This window comes from Pyxicephalus adspersus, chromosome 1 (genome assembly GCF_032062135.1).
Source record: "Pyxicephalus adspersus chromosome 1, UCB_Pads_2.0, whole genome shotgun sequence".
Classification (NCBI taxonomy): Eukaryota; Metazoa; Chordata; class Amphibia; order Anura; family Pyxicephalidae; genus Pyxicephalus; species Pyxicephalus adspersus.
This window is the reverse complement of record NC_092858.1, coordinates 30,240,876-30,259,298: the sequence shown is the minus strand read 5'-3', so window position 1 is coordinate 30,259,298 and position 18,423 is coordinate 30,240,876. Positions and strand designations below refer to the sequence as shown.

General features: G+C 39.2%; 2 protein-coding genes across 5 annotated transcripts; one reads left to right on the top strand and one right to left on the bottom strand.

Annotated features, from left to right (window-relative positions):
- The first annotated feature begins 4,774 nt into the window (after positions 1 to 4,774).
- IL17D (interleukin 17D) lies at positions 4,775 to 10,072 on the top strand. Its single transcript, XM_072405093.1, has 3 exons — positions 4,775 to 5,140; positions 6,598 to 6,905; positions 7,850 to 10,072. Exons 1-3 carry the CDS (start codon positions 5,123 to 5,125, stop codon positions 8,172 to 8,174), a joined length of 651 nt encoding a protein of 216 aa, XP_072261194.1. The 5' UTR covers positions 4,775 to 5,122; the 3' UTR covers positions 8,175 to 10,072.
- Positions 10,073 to 12,905: 2,833 nt separating this feature from the next.
- EEF1AKMT1 (EEF1A lysine methyltransferase 1) lies at positions 12,906 to 18,405 on the bottom strand. 4 transcript variants are annotated; one of them, XM_072405054.1, is made up of 5 exons: positions 18,270 to 18,405; positions 17,486 to 17,653; positions 15,518 to 15,600; positions 14,706 to 14,986; positions 12,906 to 13,614 (listed from the first exon to the last, which is right to left on the bottom strand). In XM_072405054.1, the coding sequence occupies exons 2-5, from the start codon at positions 17,639 to 17,641 to the stop codon at positions 13,484 to 13,486; spliced, it is 651 nt and encodes a 216-aa protein (XP_072261155.1). In that variant the 5' UTR covers positions 17,642 to 17,653; positions 18,270 to 18,405; the 3' UTR covers positions 12,906 to 13,483. The 4 variants fall into 4 exon arrangements, with proteins under 4 accessions (XP_072261155.1, XP_072261179.1, XP_072261173.1 ...); XM_072405078.1 differs by lacking the exon at positions 18,270 to 18,405 and adding an exon at positions 18,046 to 18,178; XM_072405072.1 differs by lacking the exon at positions 18,270 to 18,405 and adding an exon at positions 17,913 to 17,973.
- Positions 18,406 to 18,423: the final 18 nt, after the last annotated feature.

The window sequence follows — 18,423 nt, the reverse complement described above, 5'->3', positions numbered from 1 at the left end:
TGGGCGTCTCCTTGTAACATAATTTTGTGCAATGCAAAGCCAGCTAGCTGATCGATGTTGAGGACCTGTCCACACTCTATCTGGCACATGAACATTGAATAAAGTAAAGTATTCCTCTGCATTACATCCTTTCAGCCTAAACAAGCAGTAATTCAGGAAAATATAGGTAAGTGTTAAGGGTCAGGACCCTACTTACATTTCAGTTTATACCTGTGTTCAAAGCTGTGCTCAGACCATGCAAATACAAACTGCTGCCCCATAGATTAGGGGGATGGCAAGATGTTAGAAGAAAACTGAAGGGAAAAAGCTGCTTCTCCATCCTTGGAAAGCTTTATTAAATTAGGCCCATTGTCCTTGGAGCAGGCTGGTAGTTGACATTGGAGGTTGCAGAGCAAGGTTTGTCACCTACAGATGTTTATATATATATATATATATATATTGGGTTTTTTTCTTCTTTTTTATTTTCTTTTTTACTTTTACAAAATACACAGCCACAAGTGTAAAATGATACAAAGATGTTGAGAAGTGCTTTTAAAGGTGCAAAAAAATGTACATCGGTTATAATAGTAATAGTAACCTTTGGGGGTTAAAACATTTTATAAAATATGATAAATAAATAGAAGTGTAAAATGTACAGTAAAAAAACGAGTAAGAGGATGGTAAGGGGAGGACAGTGGAGGAAAGAATAGAGGAATGATGAAACTAGAAATAGGATGTAGAAGAAAAGAGAAGATGGGGAGAGGAGCCAGAGGTTGCAGACAAAAGTAGTTATTAATTGGAAGGGGATGGAACGTAGTGGGGGGGAGCTCTAACTTCTTCCAGCTCTATCCAAAATACAAATTAAAATGTTAAAGTCCTAGAGTTAGGTTCAATAAAGTCATCTAAAAAGCCCCAACATTCCCTGTAAAACATGAATAAATATGTACCTTTCCAATTCCTGTGCTACCAGAATGGTGCTCTGTTCATGAATCTTCATATGAATTGAAAACCAATTATGGGAATGCCAATTTCTTGGGTGTTCCCATGCAGGAAAGTCAAATATTCCCCAAACTTGACCATGAATGTTGTGAGAGAGAATAATTTTTTGCCAACATTCTACACAGGAATAGAGTAGAGCTGACCATAAAGTTACAGAGAAATAAAAAATCGGGGAGAGAAAGAGTTAACTGTCGTTTCTGTTTATTCCCCATACCCTCAGCAGATTAAGCAGTCATTCATTAAACTCTCTTCCCTGCATTCCATATTAACAAAATACCACGAGATGTTTCCAATTAACAGGTCAGTAACGTCTCACATATGTTTGTGACTGTAATGGAAACTCCATATAAACTGGCAGAATATCATATAATAATCTTTCAATGAGACCGGATCCTTCCCATGTGTCAAACATATTACACATTACAAGGCTGACATTACACACCTGGTGCTATATGTTACATGTCACATTTAATTAGTTTTTTCTGACCCAACCAGTTTCTGAAAGATATGAAGGGCAAGCAGATCTTTCAACTCAAATGTGACATCCTTTGCTTCCTCCCCAATCTCTGTTATATAAAGCATTTAAGTACTTACCCTTTGAGGCAACTCCATCTCTTCCTTATTTGTCATCTAGTTGAGGATGATGAAGCCCCCAAATGTCCAAACACCCAAAATGCCAGTCAAACCCCCTCCTAGCTGATGTGCATGTCACATGCAGCCTTCTGAATTGCCATATGCACTGCTCAATAAACGATAATGGGATTATAATGACCTACTTTAAACAAGCAAATGTATGTCGTCTTATACTGATAGGTGTTGGTAACACAGCTCAAACATTTTTCAATATATTTAGTGTATTTCAGGTCTGCTGAATCCAGAAAATATATTTTCATTCAACAATTAAGTTTCATTCAACAATTTTTTCAGCATATTATCATCAATCTTTATTTACCTTGATGTTTTGCATTTTATATATTATATGTAGCATTTTCATGAAACTTTCAATCGTTACAAGAAAAACAAGTGGGAGTACTCTGATTTGGAATCAGCAAAACGACCTGTGCCGCATGGTGCTGATGTTCCCATACCAGTGTTCAGTACACTATCTGATATTCCTGTATCCGACATGGAGGATATATGGAATAGCAGAGCAAAGCAGGACCACTGGAAAAAAGTGACATGGCCTCCAAGGAAAAGCATAAAAAGGTGCAGCGAATTTCATTACCAAGCCAATGGTTGACAAAGAAAAAATCATTCTCCCTTCACTACACATAAAGTTGAGATTATTGAAGCAATTTGTTAGAGCTCTAAACAAGGACGGTGATTGGTTCAAATACATTTGTAGATTCTTCTCTGGATTGAGTACTGACAAATTAAAAGCAGGAATCTTTGAAGGACCCCAGATTCCAAAACTGATAAAAGATTCAAATTTCACAAGTTACATGACTGATACTGAAGCTTCTGCCTGGCACAGCTATGTCATGGTTGTCAAGAACTTCTTGGGTAACCATAAAGCTCAAATATATGAATAGCTGGTACAAAACTTGCTCTTAAACTTTAAAAATGTGGGTGCTACTATGAGTATAAGGGAACACTATCTCCATAGCCATTTGTAATAATTTCCAGAAAACCTTGGCAATTTCAGTGAGGAACAAGGATAGAGGTTCCACCAAGATATAAAGGTGATGGAAGAACGGTTACAGGGCAGATGGGATAGATACATTATGGCAGACTACTGCTGGAGCCTTCAATGTGATTGTCCTGACCATCAGCATAAAAGGAAATAATACAAACTGAGGCGTTCAATGACTTCTTTATGATTAGTTCTGTAAATATACTGAATATAGAATATATTGACATTAAGTATTTCAAAAAATTATTTTGTATACGTAGGCATTTCTACATTAATCTTGCTTAATTTTCATGTTTCATTCATTTTCTATGAGGTTATTATTGAGGTTATTAGTCAGCCAATCTAGCAAAACTAATACCATATTTAGAACTTGTGCATCAAACATAACCTAAAATGACTTCAATCTGTTTGGCAAGAAGATGTTTGTTGACCAGTGTAATCATTTATTTACCATTAGTGAGTAGGGATGGCCCAAATGTATTGATATGAGTGAAATGTGCCCAAATCAGCTTTTGTATGTGCTTCCAAAGTAGATCCTAATCTGACAGCATTTCTGCATTCCATTCAGTTGGACAGACACAACACAGATCACTGCACCAAATTTCAGCCTTCAGGATCTATGGAAAACATTGGATTTTTGTTTGCCTGTTCATTTTGCATGTTGCCAAATTTATCAAACAGCAGCACATAAAGAATTAAGAATTGTGCTGAGACACAAATAATCATTTAATCTGTTCACATTTGTGAAAGCTTAACTGTTAAGGGTCCAAATGGGACACAGGCTACTGCAAGCAGTTTGTAGCATTTGTGCACACATTGTGCAGAGATGGTGGTTGGTCCACCATGGATTGTAAAGAGTGCTATATTTGGGGCCATTAACAACCCACTCACATGCTGAAATCAAAATTATACTGCCTATTGTTAAGGTGGTGCTGGACTTGCACAATTGCAGAACGTCTGGAACCATTCCAAGACCTCAACATTGCCATAGTATATGATTTTACATGGATCACCAAAGTAGCCAAGAAATGGAAAGCACAATGTAGAAAAGTAAGAAAGAAGTAAAAGTAAAAGAAGTAAGAAATAAAAGGGCATGCCTAAATAACAATAATAGAAAAATTATGATACCAGACATCAGTCATGCCTCAATGACCAGTAGCCAAATTACATTGTGGAGTCATTGAATAGAATATGGATGGACAGCCATGATGTCACCTCTACTGGGTAGGTGAAGAACGGCTCATCCAAGATGACTATGGAGGTTTATAAAAGGGGGGAAAGTTCTGTCTGGGGGCATTTCTAACCTTTTACACAATTGGTCCTATAGGTGTAGAGGAGAAGTAGCGTCTACCCATTCATGTATTTCCAGACAGCTCCATGTCAGCATATTTTGGTGCATCAAAATACACGTGTTTACTGCAGAAGAACATATGTTCTTAATAACTATTGTTAGATGCAATCAAATCATTGGCTGTTTCATTATTACTTTCCAAACTGAAACACCAACTTTTGGCTGACAGATTTCACATCACCATGCTTTACACAACAAAAACAGCACAAAGAGCAAAGCGTGAGATGACATTTCCAATGACCAGTGAAATCAAAGTGAATCAAAAAGCTTTTTTCTGCATCACCTGGCTCCACCGCCAAAAAGCGTTATTTTCAACAAGTTACTTGCCTCCACTAAAGTAGAGCAGGTTGCAATTTGTGCAACATGCTTGGACATGCAACAATGCATCACAATGCCCTGTTACATTAGGGTAAAAATGCAATATAACACACTTAAAAAATCCACAGTGCAATGCTCATCCAAATGCATTTCAGCCCATATGTATTGACACTTGTATTGTTATCCTACTGTAAAATTCTTAATAGCAGCTGTGACTTATTACACTAGTTAGCACTTTGCTCCTTGTACTGTTTATTCATTCTAAAGTGATGAGTTATTAAACCCTGATAGGTAGAAGTACCAAAATGAATGTTATGTAAGATTTTAGCAGTCATGTTGGCTGGAACTGTCCTCTCCAGCTGTTCTAAGCCCTAAACACACAACTTCTGTGAGCCTCCCAGCAAGAGTGTTTGTGTAAAACCTCCTGGTGTCCAGGGCATCTTTCCAACCCCAACCTAGGGGGAGAGAATGAGTGAAAGAGAGAGGGAAATGGGAGTGGGTGGATGGCTGTCTCCATCTGCTGCCAGGTTTTAGGTCATTTTATTATCCAGCTTCTGCTCAGCACAGCTCCTATCTCCAGCTCTTTGCATTTCCCACCTGTGTGCTTCTTCTCACTTTCCTCCTTCCTTCTGTTCTAGTTATTCACATAGCCAGTGAATGATAGAACATTATTTCTGCTGCACTGTGTCTTATGCAATCCATGTCCTGTGCTATGTGAGCCTTCATAGTTCTTTCCTTCCCATGTCCTCCTCCTGATCTCCTCATTCCAGCTCATTCCCTCCACCCAACTTTGCTGCAGCTCTGCTCTCTCCACCACCAGTTGCCTTCTTCAGACCTTCAGGATGCAGCCACAGAACAAGGTGAGGATGGGGGAGGACCACAGGAGGAGATGGAGGGTGTGAGTGCACAGGGAGGGGGAGTCTGGACGTTACTGATGGTTTTTAGCACTAAAAAGAGTTATGGCTGAGGCTGTAAAGTTTCAGGGAGAAAGCAGGCTGCTCTGTATAGGAGAGAGCAAACATGGACAGAGGAGATGTATAACTGTATTGTGGACATGCACATAGCTACAAATATATTAGGTTATAGTAAATAATGATTTGAAGCTTGCTAAAGCACTGTGTTTCATTACCATTTTTCATTTGGATCTGCAGCCATGTCCTGTCTACATGCATGTACTCAGTATTAGTTGCATGGCATTTTCCCAGCACAGTAGACCATACCTGCCTAATGCATGGAAAACAACCACTTGTAGCCTCCTTAAGAAGTCGTGATACATGTTGATATAGTATTGTCACCCTATATTAGAGAGTGCTTCAACCTTCACGGCAGGGTCACTAGATATTATTTTTATTATTAGACAGGATTTTTATAGCATCAACATATTACGCAGCGATGTACAATAAATAGGGGTTGCAAATGATAGACTGATATAGACACAGGAGGAGGACCCTGCTCAGAAGAGCTTACAATCTAGGAGGTGGGTGAGATATTAAAATGCAGATTTGTAGATAGGTAAAAAATGAGTTCAGAAATGATATTATCTTTATATTTAGTGATTGAGTTTACAAATTTTTCAGGGCCAGACAGAATATAATGGTAACATAGGCTGCATTAGGTACCTGGCCATGCAGCTCAATGTCCATTTAAAAAAATGCATTGTCTTGTGCAGGCTGGTAGTGGGAACGGGGGTTTATGTGCGGCTTTGTCAGATGCTTTTCTGTCTTTAGTGCTGGAACATTTAAATGTGGGTGACACTGGGCAGTACTGAAGCATTTGTCACCGTAATTTATGGACTGCCCCAGATTAGATGCTACCGTGTTTCCCCGAAAATAAGACCTACCCCGAAAATAAGACCTAGCACTTTTCCCCCCAACCTGCCCTAATATAAGACCTACCCCGAAAATAAGACCTAGTAGAAAAAAAAAAAATACTCACCGAGCGGGAGACAGCGGGCGTACACACTCCGGAGCCGCACAAGCCGATGCTTGCCTTGTAGTTCCGGCTCCTGTCGCACCCGGGCAATGCCTGTTATGTGCCTTAATGTGATATGCAAAAGATCTACTAAGAATATAATCATTTACAAATTACCAACTATTTCTGTTTAACATGACCTTTATCTTCAAGGATTGCTGCATATACTGCTAGTATGAGTAGGAAATCTCAGCATTCTAAGCTTACAGGTACTCTTAAATGTAATATGTTCATTGACAAATAGAAGCTCAGCTCAGAAAAAGAAGACATAATTTTTTTGCTTGTTACCATATGTATATACAGAATATTTCATAATTGGAATTGTACATATAAATGTCTTTTGCAGGTGGGTCTAACATGGGTGACTTTGGTGCTGGTTTTTGGTCTACTGGTTGGCAGCTCATTTGGTTCAAAATCAATTAAACGAGCACCACCAAAACCCAAAAGTTGTGCTGAGCGCCAAGAGGAGGTGTTGGAGCAGATGTATGGACATCTAGCAGCTGGCATGCTCAGTGCCTACCATCACACACTACAACTGCAGCCCCTGGAAAAGGAGAATATAACCTGCCCAGCTGGGATCCATGGAAGGGCCCAGGCGGAAGGCAAGCAGCAACTACCGGTCAATATAAACAGCATTTCTCCATGGGCATATAGGTGAATGAACAAACATTTATATACTATCAGTCAGTAAGGTTTGCAAATGGCATTCAATCGTAGTCTGCATGAGAGTTTTAGATGGTCATATATAGTTGGTTGGTGCAAATCATACCGTGTATTATCTAAGCCACTGGTGCCCAACCATTAGCCCAAGGGTCAAATGCCACCCTATGGTGCTTATTGTGTGTCCTTCCAACCAGTGCCTAGTGTTATTCCTGCCGAGGACCGGTAATAGACTGTTTTCTAGTTACATGAGTTTATTTCTTTTGGTTTTACTTTTTCTGTGCTGCTCAGTTACCTTTTTAAGGATTGTTTTTAGAATGGTTTATCAAATTTAGAACCAGGAATTCTCAGATGGTTGTAGGGGACAAAAATGTAAAATTTATAAAGGGGCTGTAATGGTACTGATCTCCAAAAATCTCATCACCATGTCCCCAGTCTCTGACGGTCTCCTGCAGATATTTCTGCAGTCTTTAACCCCTCTCATGGCCTTTTGGAACCTGTGACCATCTATTCTGGTATGTCCAGGATTTGTCTTTTTTACATTGTATGCAGTAAATATTATTTATGGCATTTTAAATATTATACGGATTATGATTGGGGAATCCCTTTATGTTGACCACCATTGCTGTAACCCATCAGATCTGTAATATGAAAGCTTCCGCTGCTAGTACTAGCATGAGGACTGTCATTCTTTTCTTTTTAAAGCTGAACTCCTGGCAAATGGTAATTATGAAATAGATTTGTACTAGGATTTGTATATCGGTAATATCTGTTTTTTCTTTTTTTTTTTTTTTGCTTAATATCTTCTTGCATTAATTGATATTTTGAATGTCTGCCTGATGTTCAACTTTGATTCAAACACTGCTAAATAATAACCAATCTGTTTTTATCTCATTGCAAGCGTGCTTTTTTAATTTAGATGTGTTTTCTACTCGTAGAATTACATATAACCCCACAAGATACCCCAAGTACATCCCAGAAGCATATTGCCTGTGTAAAGGTTGCCTGACAGGTCCCTATGGAGAAGAGGACTTCAACTTCCGAAGTACACCCGTCTACATGCCCACCGTTATTCTCCGACGTACAACTTCATGCACGGGGGGCCGGTATGTCTATGTTGAGGATTACATCACTATTCCAGTGGGCTGCACCTGTGTGCCAGAACCTGCGAAAGAGACTGAACCAGATAGTGTGAATTCAAGCCTAGAGAAAGAAAAGTTCAAGGTCCACATGAATAAAAGTGAGAAACCATCATCCAATTGAATGAAGAGATGACACGATGAGCAGGAAATGAAGAATGATGTCTTGCAGTAATTCCATCACACAGATGGTATCTAGAGCGGAAAGAAACAATCTCCTTAACTGACTCCGCTGGAGTAAATACATTAAACCTGCATAGGATTTACTTAGGTACCATATTGAAATCTTAAATGGAGCATCTCTTTGATATGGGGGAAATTAACTGCTCCTATATTAGTGACTTTTATCACGGATGCTAACTAAGGTATAGACAACCTGCTGGATGGACTATCAACTGTTCCTTAATAGGTTGTGGTAAAGCTGGACCTGGCCTAGAATTCTTTTGTGACTCAACCATTACTGCAAATGCATGTAAACTAGAACTGGAAAAAATAGTAATGCTACTGACTGTAGCAGCTAAACCAACTTTGTATTTCACTCTAAACAGAGACATCTAATATAGTTATTGTGGGCAACTGTATATTTTGTATTGTCCATAAGTTCCACCATGGAGAAATTGGTTTCCACCAAGAAGAGACTTGCAGAAGAAAAATGAGAATTGGATCTCCCGGCTATGTTAACTCACTGACAAGGGAAGGAGGTTTTTGGCTGTGTTTGTGGGACAACCTAGCTGTCAGTCTTAGAATCTGGATTCATAAACATATGTGCATTGCACATTACACTTTTCCCTGTTTTTTTATCAGGAGCTGAATGTTAGTGTGATGACGAAAGTGAGTTTTTCTATGCTGCTGATTCTAACTATCTATAGATTGTAATTACTGGTATACATGGACTTTTGACTCTGGTCAAATGTGCCTAAAATATATATAAAATCATTCTCATGTTACTTTTTATATAGTGAGTTTATTAAAGTTATTTTCTTTTAGAAATAAATACCTTTTATTCAAGTATTATTCTGGTATTTTCCACAACTTTTGTATTATTTTCCAGGATTTCCATTTTATTTTTTTTTACATTTCCACTATGGGCCTATCAAGAAATAACTTTGTCAATACTTACAAAACTTTATCCGTGTTACTGAGGCTTTAATGAATTTTTAGTGAATGTAGTGCAGTGTAAACATCAAATGGTCCATCTTAAAATGGACTTCTTCAACCTATCTATTTGGTAACATTTTAAATTTGTGTCTGTACCCGAGAAGTTTTAAAAAAGCTGTTTTGTCTTTAATTCCTTAAAATAGCAGTGTACTCCATGTTTCTGAGTAATCCTCTACCTTCAATCTCACAGTGCAATTTTTGCAGCGTGAGAAGCTTTATGGCCTTTGGACTGCTATTTTCATGAGGTTGGGAGTGAAATTTGGTGATGTTGTTGCTGTGGTGCTTACTGTTCTAACGCAGGGCCTGCAATACAATTATCTCTCTGCTTTTTGCTTCATTTATTCTGTGGTCTGTACCTGTCCAGTTGCTTTCAGGATTACCACTCCACCAGTCACTAAAAGGGTAAGTCAAGCACAAGGAAGTGATGCTCAGTTACTCTAGATGAGTTACCTCTACACAGAGGCACAGGATAAAATAATATATGTTATCAGTAATGGTTTGAAACACACCTGAAGTCTGCATGTCTGTTTCCCTCACAGGATCCAGCTCTGAACCTGTTCCCTTCCTCTTTTGTAATTATATAGGTGAACCAAACAATTACAGAAATAATTATAAACTGCTTTTTGAAGCTATTAGCTTTTGCAAATGTTGATATTTTTTGCAGAAATTAGGTGGTTATCTATTAATTTACGTTTTTTTCTACTTGCTGGTTCTGAACAGGGTGTGATGGACATTTTATGTAAAAACACACCAGGGAGGGGGGAAGGTTTAGTACTGTCCACTGTGAATTGAGAATCTCCTACTACAGAAGAACATATACACATACCTATTAAAAATGGACACTCTGACTTTATGTACACATGGATCTAAATCCAAGAAGTGAAGATTTATACTATGTTTAAATAAACATTTGAAAATATGTTGTACCATGAAAAAATTCATTTTGGCTTAAATTGCTTCTTCAAAACAACAGTGCACTTTCCGATATGTAAGAGTTCCTAGCCACTTCCATGTATCTAAGATGCTGCTGCCTCCAATTGCTATTCTTAGAAACTTTGTTGATGTAACTACTGTCGGGTTCACTATTCTCCTTGCTGGAGGTTCTGACTTGAGAAACAGAACAAGGCAGGGTATGACAGCAATAGAGGAAAGATCACTAGTAGACAGACCATAGGAAATACTGAATAGTTTTTGCCACATACTTGTCTTTTTGGGGCACAACTTGAAAACTGAGAGTTCACATACAAATCCCTTAAGTCTCCTTGCAATGCATTGCAGAAACATGGGTCCCATATCAAGCTTTTAAAAGCCTATTTGCAGCCGTAAAGATCTTCCCTTATAAAATAATCTATTAGATTTTTCATATAAGTATAGATATTCACAGATCATTTGATAGTTCAATTGTAATGAAACAACTATTAAGTAAGCTTAACATTTATGGAGTTAGCCTATGTTTTCTCATTGTGCTAACTCTAGAGACTTCTATACAAGTGATCAGACTGAAAACAATCAGACAGAAACCCTGCAGTCCACTTGAAGGTAAGGCACAAAATAAATTACATATTTGGATAAATACAGATTATATAGGATGAGCTTTAGGTCTGTATACATGGCAATATTAAAAAGCATATTATACATTCCATAGGGCAGGGGTGTCAAAATCTGGCCCGTTGTCCTTTTTTTTGGCCCCCCAAAAGAATTCTTAATATGAATTGCAGCTGGCCCGCCACTACTGCAATCGGTAGTAACAGCGGGCCAGCTGCAATTCATATTAAGCTGCTGTTCTATAGAGGCGAGTACAATGCCCCTACTACAATTCCAGGCATCACTCGTGTCTCTAGACCAGCGGCCTCTCTGCCTATGCGTGGCCCCGCATTTTATAGACACAAGTGATGCCGGGCATTGTAGTAGCAGCATCACTCGTGTCTTTTGAGCAACAGCCTATGCGTGGACCCCACAGAGTTTATACTGACAGGTAAGCTCAATAATCAGGAATTAGCAGGATTATTATTATCAGGAATTATCATAGAGCTATTGCTATAATAATTGTTTTACTGTGCCAGAGAATGCAATGGGAAACCAAATATTGTAAATGCAGCAATTCATTTGGTTTCACATTGCATTCTCTGGCAAAGTAAAACAATTACCGTAATCAACAGGAACACGAGAAGAGTTTGCAGTAATATGCAGTTTTTCATAGAGGAAAATTGTTATTGTTAGCCTGTGCAGAAAGGTTACCATTGAAATTTAACTCAGAGGGCTACAAATAGAGAAAAAGGCATAACATTTTTTCTTAAATAAAATTTAAAAAAAATTCTTAGGTCTCTTTCTCTATTATAAGCTTGTTCCAGATTAAATGTTAAGCAAAACCTCTTTGTTTCCATAAGAAAATGTTTATATCATATTGTTTCATATACTTCCTCAATTTTTCCTCAATTTTTACATTTTGGCCCTTTGTGTATTTGAGTTTGACATCCCTGCCATAGGGATTCGATCGATCCTCCTGGGAGTGTGATGGCCAGAGAGACAATCATATAACGTTGTAAAAAGAAAATATACAAATATTTCTAATGTAGTCTTTGTAAATATATTTTATGTTGAATTACTTTGTCAGTTGCATTTCCCAGCACCAATGTTAACCAATATCTACGATAAGTCCCATTACGTAATGACAATTTTGTCTTTAAATAGAATGGGAAACCAGACCATGACATTAAAAATAAAGACCTGCATTTTGGTAGTGGCTGAGATATGTTTTCCTTTATGCCTTTTCCTCCTTACTTCTTTTCTATACTTACTACTTCTGTGTTATAGACAAACATCTCCCTGAAAATGACCTCTGCTCGTCATCCGCGGTACTGGAACCTTCTGCTATTTCTCGTGCAGCTGTCCGCTGTCCATAATGAATGAATGGAGATGGATGACGACTGCATGCTCATCACCGATCAGAGACTCTCCAATGCTGTTTCATTTTAAAGCAGATCAAAGGAAATTCTCTCTGCAAAGCAAGAAATACTTACCTATATCACTGGCATAAAAATTTTCTACATGCAAAGCTTCTGGGTGTGTCAGATGCCTGGTCCCCTGATGAGTTCTATGGCTCCTTCAGTCGGGCCCCTACATCACTTATAGCTACATAGGGGCTGGCAGATGAAACCACAGAGCAAAGCAGAGGATTCCTCTATACAACATTCTCTGAAGTTTTAAATGAAGATCTTTCAGAAAGCTTCCATGCAGGAGAATTCGGCAGAGCTTTGTAGAGAGAATGTCATCTGAGCTTGTAAAAATAGTGATAGAGTTGCTTCAGTTGTATCCTAAGGGAGCCCCATTCAAGCATTATAATAGCCATCTTTGTTGTACTTTATGGCAACAATAAATTTAATTGATAAGTTTTTCCCATACTTTAGTCATGTGTCATTAACTCAATCTTTGCCCAATTCATGACCCGTTACTAGGAAGTGTTCATATTTCCCACAGGATATTGTAGGCCCTTTTTTTCCAAACTTCTATGCAAACAGCTGGGGCCCTCTGCAGGTCCAATGTAACATTCATACTGCTATATTTGTTTCCTTCAACATGCTGTGAGCTTTTTCACTTCTGGTCATAAAGTTAAAAAGTGTTAGAAATTATATTTTACTTCCCTGTGATCTACAAACTAAAAGTTTTACAAAAAAAAAATCACTACAAACTACAAAGCTTAGAATAATTTCTGAAATTAATTTTTTATTATTTTTCTTACTTCAGGTGTGAAATTACCCACGCAGAGAATGAGGAGATGGTCTTAAAAGTAGTTATGTTTCAAACCACCACAAGGAATGAACAGAATTACAGAAAGAATAGCTATCACACTCTGTTACAAAGAATGCAGAAAAGTTTACAGCTTTCATTATTTCACTGCAGGATAACGAATGTGGACAGACAGAAATCCCTTCTTTGGCTTTATACAGCAGCAATCAAATATGTTGATGAATATTTAAAAAGGATTTTGAAAAGTGATCCCAAACAGGGCTCAAAACAAATGCAGATAAACACACATATGAAACAAATCCATAGGAATTGTTTGTAAAGTAAAACACATGCTGTGATCCAACCAACCATGGGTGTGTTGCTGATAAACAGGGAAAACTACTTTGTTACAGAAAATTCACAATTTCCTGTGCAGTTAAGATAAGAAGGCTCCAGACTAGGTCCCAGGTTACAGTTTATGAAGACATTAGGCAGCTGTTAATGTCCTCTAGACCTCTAGCTGTTGCTAGTTTTATACAGCCAGACTGACTAGGAGTCCAGTCCTGTCTCATAGTTGGAATAACATCTGAACTCATTGGCTAGTGAGCGTGTATGCCTTGGGATAAATTTACACATCTTCAAGCCGAGTATTTTTTTCACTAAATCTTCCATCACAGCACCTGAAACAGAAAGAGAAACAATGATGAGGGTAAAATTATTAATATTAAAAAAGTTTTATATAGCGCCAACATATTACGCAGCACTGTACTTTAAATAGGGTTGCAAATGACAGACAGTGACACAAGAGGAGGAAAGGGCCCTGCCCAGAAGAGCTTACACTCTAGGAGGTGGGGGAAGTATCACACAATAGGAGGGGGAGATATGGATTGATGGGAAGTAGTGAGGGTTTTAAGAGACAGAAAAAGATGGATAGCAAGTTTAGGCAAAAAAAATGGGTTTTGAGCGCTCTTTTAAATGAGCATAAAGTATGAGCAAGCCGAGTAGGATGAGGAAGACCATTACAAAGAGTCGGGGCAGCTCTAGAAAAGTCTTGCAGTCGTGCATGTGACGAGGTTGTGAATGGGAAGTCATTAGTAGGTCATCGGGGAGCGAAGAGAGCGGCTGGGGGAGTATTTTTTTGTCAGAAGTAAGTGGGACAAGAACTTTGGAGGGATTTGAAGGCAAAGCACAGGAGCTTGAATTTGATTCTCAGGTGAAATGGAAGCCAATGAAGAGTAGCTCACAAAGAGATGCAGCAGAAAAGAAGCGGTGGGAAGGATGGATGAGTCTGGCTGCAGCGTTTATCATAGATTGTAGAGGACAGTAATTATGTCTGCACTGAACGTGATACAGAAATGCTATTTTTCCTACAAACTAAAGTCTTGTCGGTCCCTGTATTTCTCTTATCACTGACTTTCTATAAAGTGCAGTAGAACCTTAACATTATCATAAACTGAAAAAACAAAAAGTCACCAGGAACGATGCAAAGATTTTTTGCCAAAAAAATGAAACTAACAAACAGTATTTTATTCATGGGAAGCTTCTGTGTTATTATAGCAATTTCTATGGCTATAAATCATCTTTTTACTTCTTCAGAATAACAGCATGCGTGCAATTCTTCACACCCATATTTCCCGTAGTAATAAAGGCCAGAATTGTATGTTATTCCCTATCTCATTGCTAAAAGGGGACTGAGGTCCCTGTGTTCAAGAACAAAACCATGTGACCAGGCTACATACTACAGAGTGACAATGGACAAATTCCAGCATACCTGTGCACAGTAAGATTTTCCCCTTCGCCAGGTACCGGATAGTCTCAGCAGTCTTGCTCAAGCACTCCTCAGACAAGTACGGTGGGTCTGCTAATACTATATCATAGCTATGTGGCTGCAGCCTGTCCGATAGGTCCAATGGATTATTGTAATCATAGAAGACAAAATCATCGCCATAGACTGAAAACCTTCTATCGTATTCCAGCAAAGAGATGGACACATTATCTCCAGCCAGTCCTTTAAGCTTCTGGTAGGTGCTGGGAGCACTGACACAGGCTATTCTGAAAAGATACACAGAACACATAGATAGCAGCCACTAGAAGAATATGATCAAGGAACTCACCAGCCGATACAAAATGTAAAATAAAACCACCCTCCACCATAATGCATTAGAACCACAAAAGTAAGAATCCAAATGGATATTGATCACCACACTTTTCTATAACCATAAAGATTTGCATAACCAATTTCAACTGCAATGCAACGTAATGACTGGACAATGACTGAAATAGATTTATCAGCTCTGTCTAATTGCTCATTGGAAGTTGAACAAAAAAGAAGTAAGGATGACAACACTAATGTGAACATTGTGGCTATGCAGAGGTGTGTATATCGCAGGAAAGGATCACAAGAATTGCTTGCACATGGAATCACATTTACTGTAAGTGTTTAAAAGTTGTATTTGTTTGGCCTGCAGTTCTACTTCAAAAAAATAACATTAAATACATTAACTAATGTGTCATTTCCTTTAATAGCAATATAAAAAAATGCCTATTTCCCAGAAATATCTCAGTACATGAGAAATGTCATACCTTCCATTTTCACCAGAGGCCTCCAATGCTTCCTTGGCCAGACGCAGTGCAGTTTCATCGTCATACCAAAACTGACTTAATTGCTGTTAATAAAAAAAAAAGGTTTGTGATGCAGAACTCTTGTGGTGGTCCTAATATAACCCACTCAGTTTACTTGTCAGGACCATAGGCCTTCTATATATTATTTTTGGCAAAGCTAAGGCTATGTACACACGTCAGATGATTCCCAACCGATTATCGCTTCATGGCTAGTATGGGACAAGAATCTGGCATGGGTACAGCACTCGTCCAACATCGTTCATTGATCTGTCCTGGTGGATCCATGAATGACGAAAAACGAATGGCTGAAACACAAGTGAAGGGGGAGAGCACAGTGGGGTGCCACTCGCTAGTTCTCCTCCCTCCATAGAGCAAAACAGTGCTGTATTTACAGCACTTGTTCATGCATCTTTTAGTCTTTTGTCGTTGGAAAGGATCATGAAAGATCTTTTTCAACAACAAAAGTTCAACTTGTGTACACGGCTAAAGAGTAATTCACAAAGCAAGTATTCACAACATATTTGTAAGCTTCAAACACCTTTGTTAGAGCCTTTATGTTTTTTTATGTCAGAGCTTTTTCTAAATGTATTTGCACGTGTTAAATATGCTATATGTTATGTTCTATATAAAGTTGCATTTAAAACCCCACTGCATTATAATGCATATATTTATTCATTCAGAAAGTGGAGACCCATAAAAAGGGGAGCCGTGTGTCATTTAGAAACTTGCCCCATAATGACGTCATGATACCAGAACCTGCACACTCTCCCATCACAAATCTGAGCCTGCGATGGGTGGGTTGTGTCCAGAGACAGGAGACATGGTCCCCCCCAGGCAGGGTCCTACTCCTGACCCCGGTCGGGAGCCCACTGGCCAGAGCCGTGGACCACCAGTTGGTGACCACTGCCCCAAGTTGTCTTCTATTTGACAAAGTGCCTTCATTTACAAAAAATATTGGTTTTCTATAAAGACATAGCTGGACGTTTACTATCTGTCATAAGAAAGAGCCACCAGGAACTGTCATTATCCTTACCATCTCCCATTGATTTCCTTCTATATAATTGCTAAAGTCTAATTCCAGGCACCTAAAATACCTGTGTCCGTGCCATGACATGGGGGTTTGGGAGCTGGTTACAGGTATGTGTACCTTTAGGTGCTGCGTGTTATATCTGAAGAGGTCTTTATTAATCAAATGACAGGTGTATTCCGCCTTGCTGCCCCTCCACAAGCAGCAGTGAAATGCTTCCATTTGTAGATACAGACAATGAGAAATCAACATAAGGATGCTCATTTTGCAACAATGACCAATGTGGCAGGTGGCTGCTGAGTGGTCCATGGGACAAAACGCGATCCATTTCTTACACTGCCCACAAGAGGGCATGTCAAAGGGGATATTTTAAAGAGGAAGTAAACCCAAAAGAGCCCAAAACAAAAAAAAAAAAAAAAAAATACACTTACCTTCAATCCCGCAGAGCAGTCGATCATTTCGGTGGTGTCTTCCATCGGGTCCCACGTCATTCCAGTATCCGTCTCTGACCCGGCGCGTGGGGAACCGCCATCTTTGCCTTTTCTTCGGTGTGCTTCTTCCTACGTTACCCGACACAGGCGTGAGGTCGGGTGAAGTAGTTTGGGAAAAAAACCTTGCTGACCTCACTGCACATGCGTGAGACTGGCATTTTTTTTTCTTTTTCATGCTCGAGATGCTCGGGCATGTGCAGAAGGAGCACCCAAGAGCCTCCCGGGATACGTGAGGTAGGTATTCTGGGAGGCTTTGCGTTCCCATTCATTTCCGATTGCCTAGGCGTTGTCTACCTATTTATGTAAAGTGACTTTTCTGAGTTTAGGTACGCTTTAAGTAATGGCTGTGAAAATAACCTTTCTTGTATGAATCTCATTATTTGTAGACAGAATACAGGAGACTTCACTTACCCAGTCTTCTTCAACTGCCCCCACTGAAAATTGGTCATATTCCGGTCCAGACTTTAAAGATTCCCGCTGCTCCTGCTCAGCATAGAACTCCTGCAGAGCGGCTAAGGTGTGAGCAGAGAGCTGGGGAACATCGTCATCCTCATCTCTGCCCTCCATCTCTCACAAAGCCTGCAGTATGAAACATAAATACAGTGCAGGTAAGAATGAAAGCAAGGCTCTGATTGGCTGCTGTAGATGAAATACCCCAAAACATTTCTATTTATTAGTGACAAAATAAGAACTAAAAAACCTCCACTGAATGCAATATGTTATCACTTGACCATGGACTCTGTACTGCGCTGCAGAAAATGTCAGCGCTATATAAACAGGAATACAGGGAAAGTACTTTAAAGAGGACACTTGGTGTGGTAAGAAATGTGTCACTGACTTTGGTTAAATTCCCTCACTTCCTGTGGGGACTACAGGGGCGCCCCCATCCAATGGTACAATAGATTGAACAGTGATACTGAACCATAGTAACCCATGGTAACCAATAGGCGTTCCATCTACTGAGGTCACACCTGTATATCGCGGATTCTAATTGGTTGCTTTAAATCTCCGTAATTGTATATTGGAACTTTCCCTCCAGCACGTGCACAGCTACACTGTAATAGGCATGGAACTCCCCTTATAGCACCCATAGGCAGCTCTAACACATTTGATGAGAGCCATTGACTCTATTCACAGCCTGGAAGATATATTAATACAGAAATACCACAACCAGCCCCTTAGCTGCTCATCTCACCTGACAAACCGGAGCCTACAAATCACAGGCCGAAAGACTACATTCCCCACAATGCTTTCGGGTACGTTCCGTCACATGCGTGAAGAACACGTGTTGGTACGAAGTTGGCGTATACCGCCACCTAGTGGGAGAGAAAAAGCTATTGTAAAATATC

What these genes read in the sequence shown, in the direction of transcription:
- EEF1AKMT1 (XM_072405054.1), bottom strand. Translation starts at nt 17,641, where the DNA reads ATGGAGGGCAGAGATGAGGATGACGATGTTCCCCAGCTCTCTGCTCAC. An exon ending in GGGCAGTTGAAGAAGACTGG is followed by an intron (nt 15,601 to 17,485) that starts GTAAGTGAAGTC and finishes TTTTATTAACAG; the next exon opens with CAATTAAGTCAGTTTTGGTA. An exon ending in GCCTCTGGTGAAAATGGAAG is followed by an intron (nt 14,987 to 15,517) that starts GTATGACATTTC and finishes GTATCTTTTCAG; the next exon opens with AATAGCCTGTGTCAGTGCTC.
- IL17D (XM_072405093.1), top strand. An exon ending in ATTTCTCCATGGGCATATAG is followed by an intron (nt 6,906 to 7,849) that starts GTGAATGAACAA and finishes TTCTACTCGTAG; the next exon opens with AATTACATATAACCCCACAA.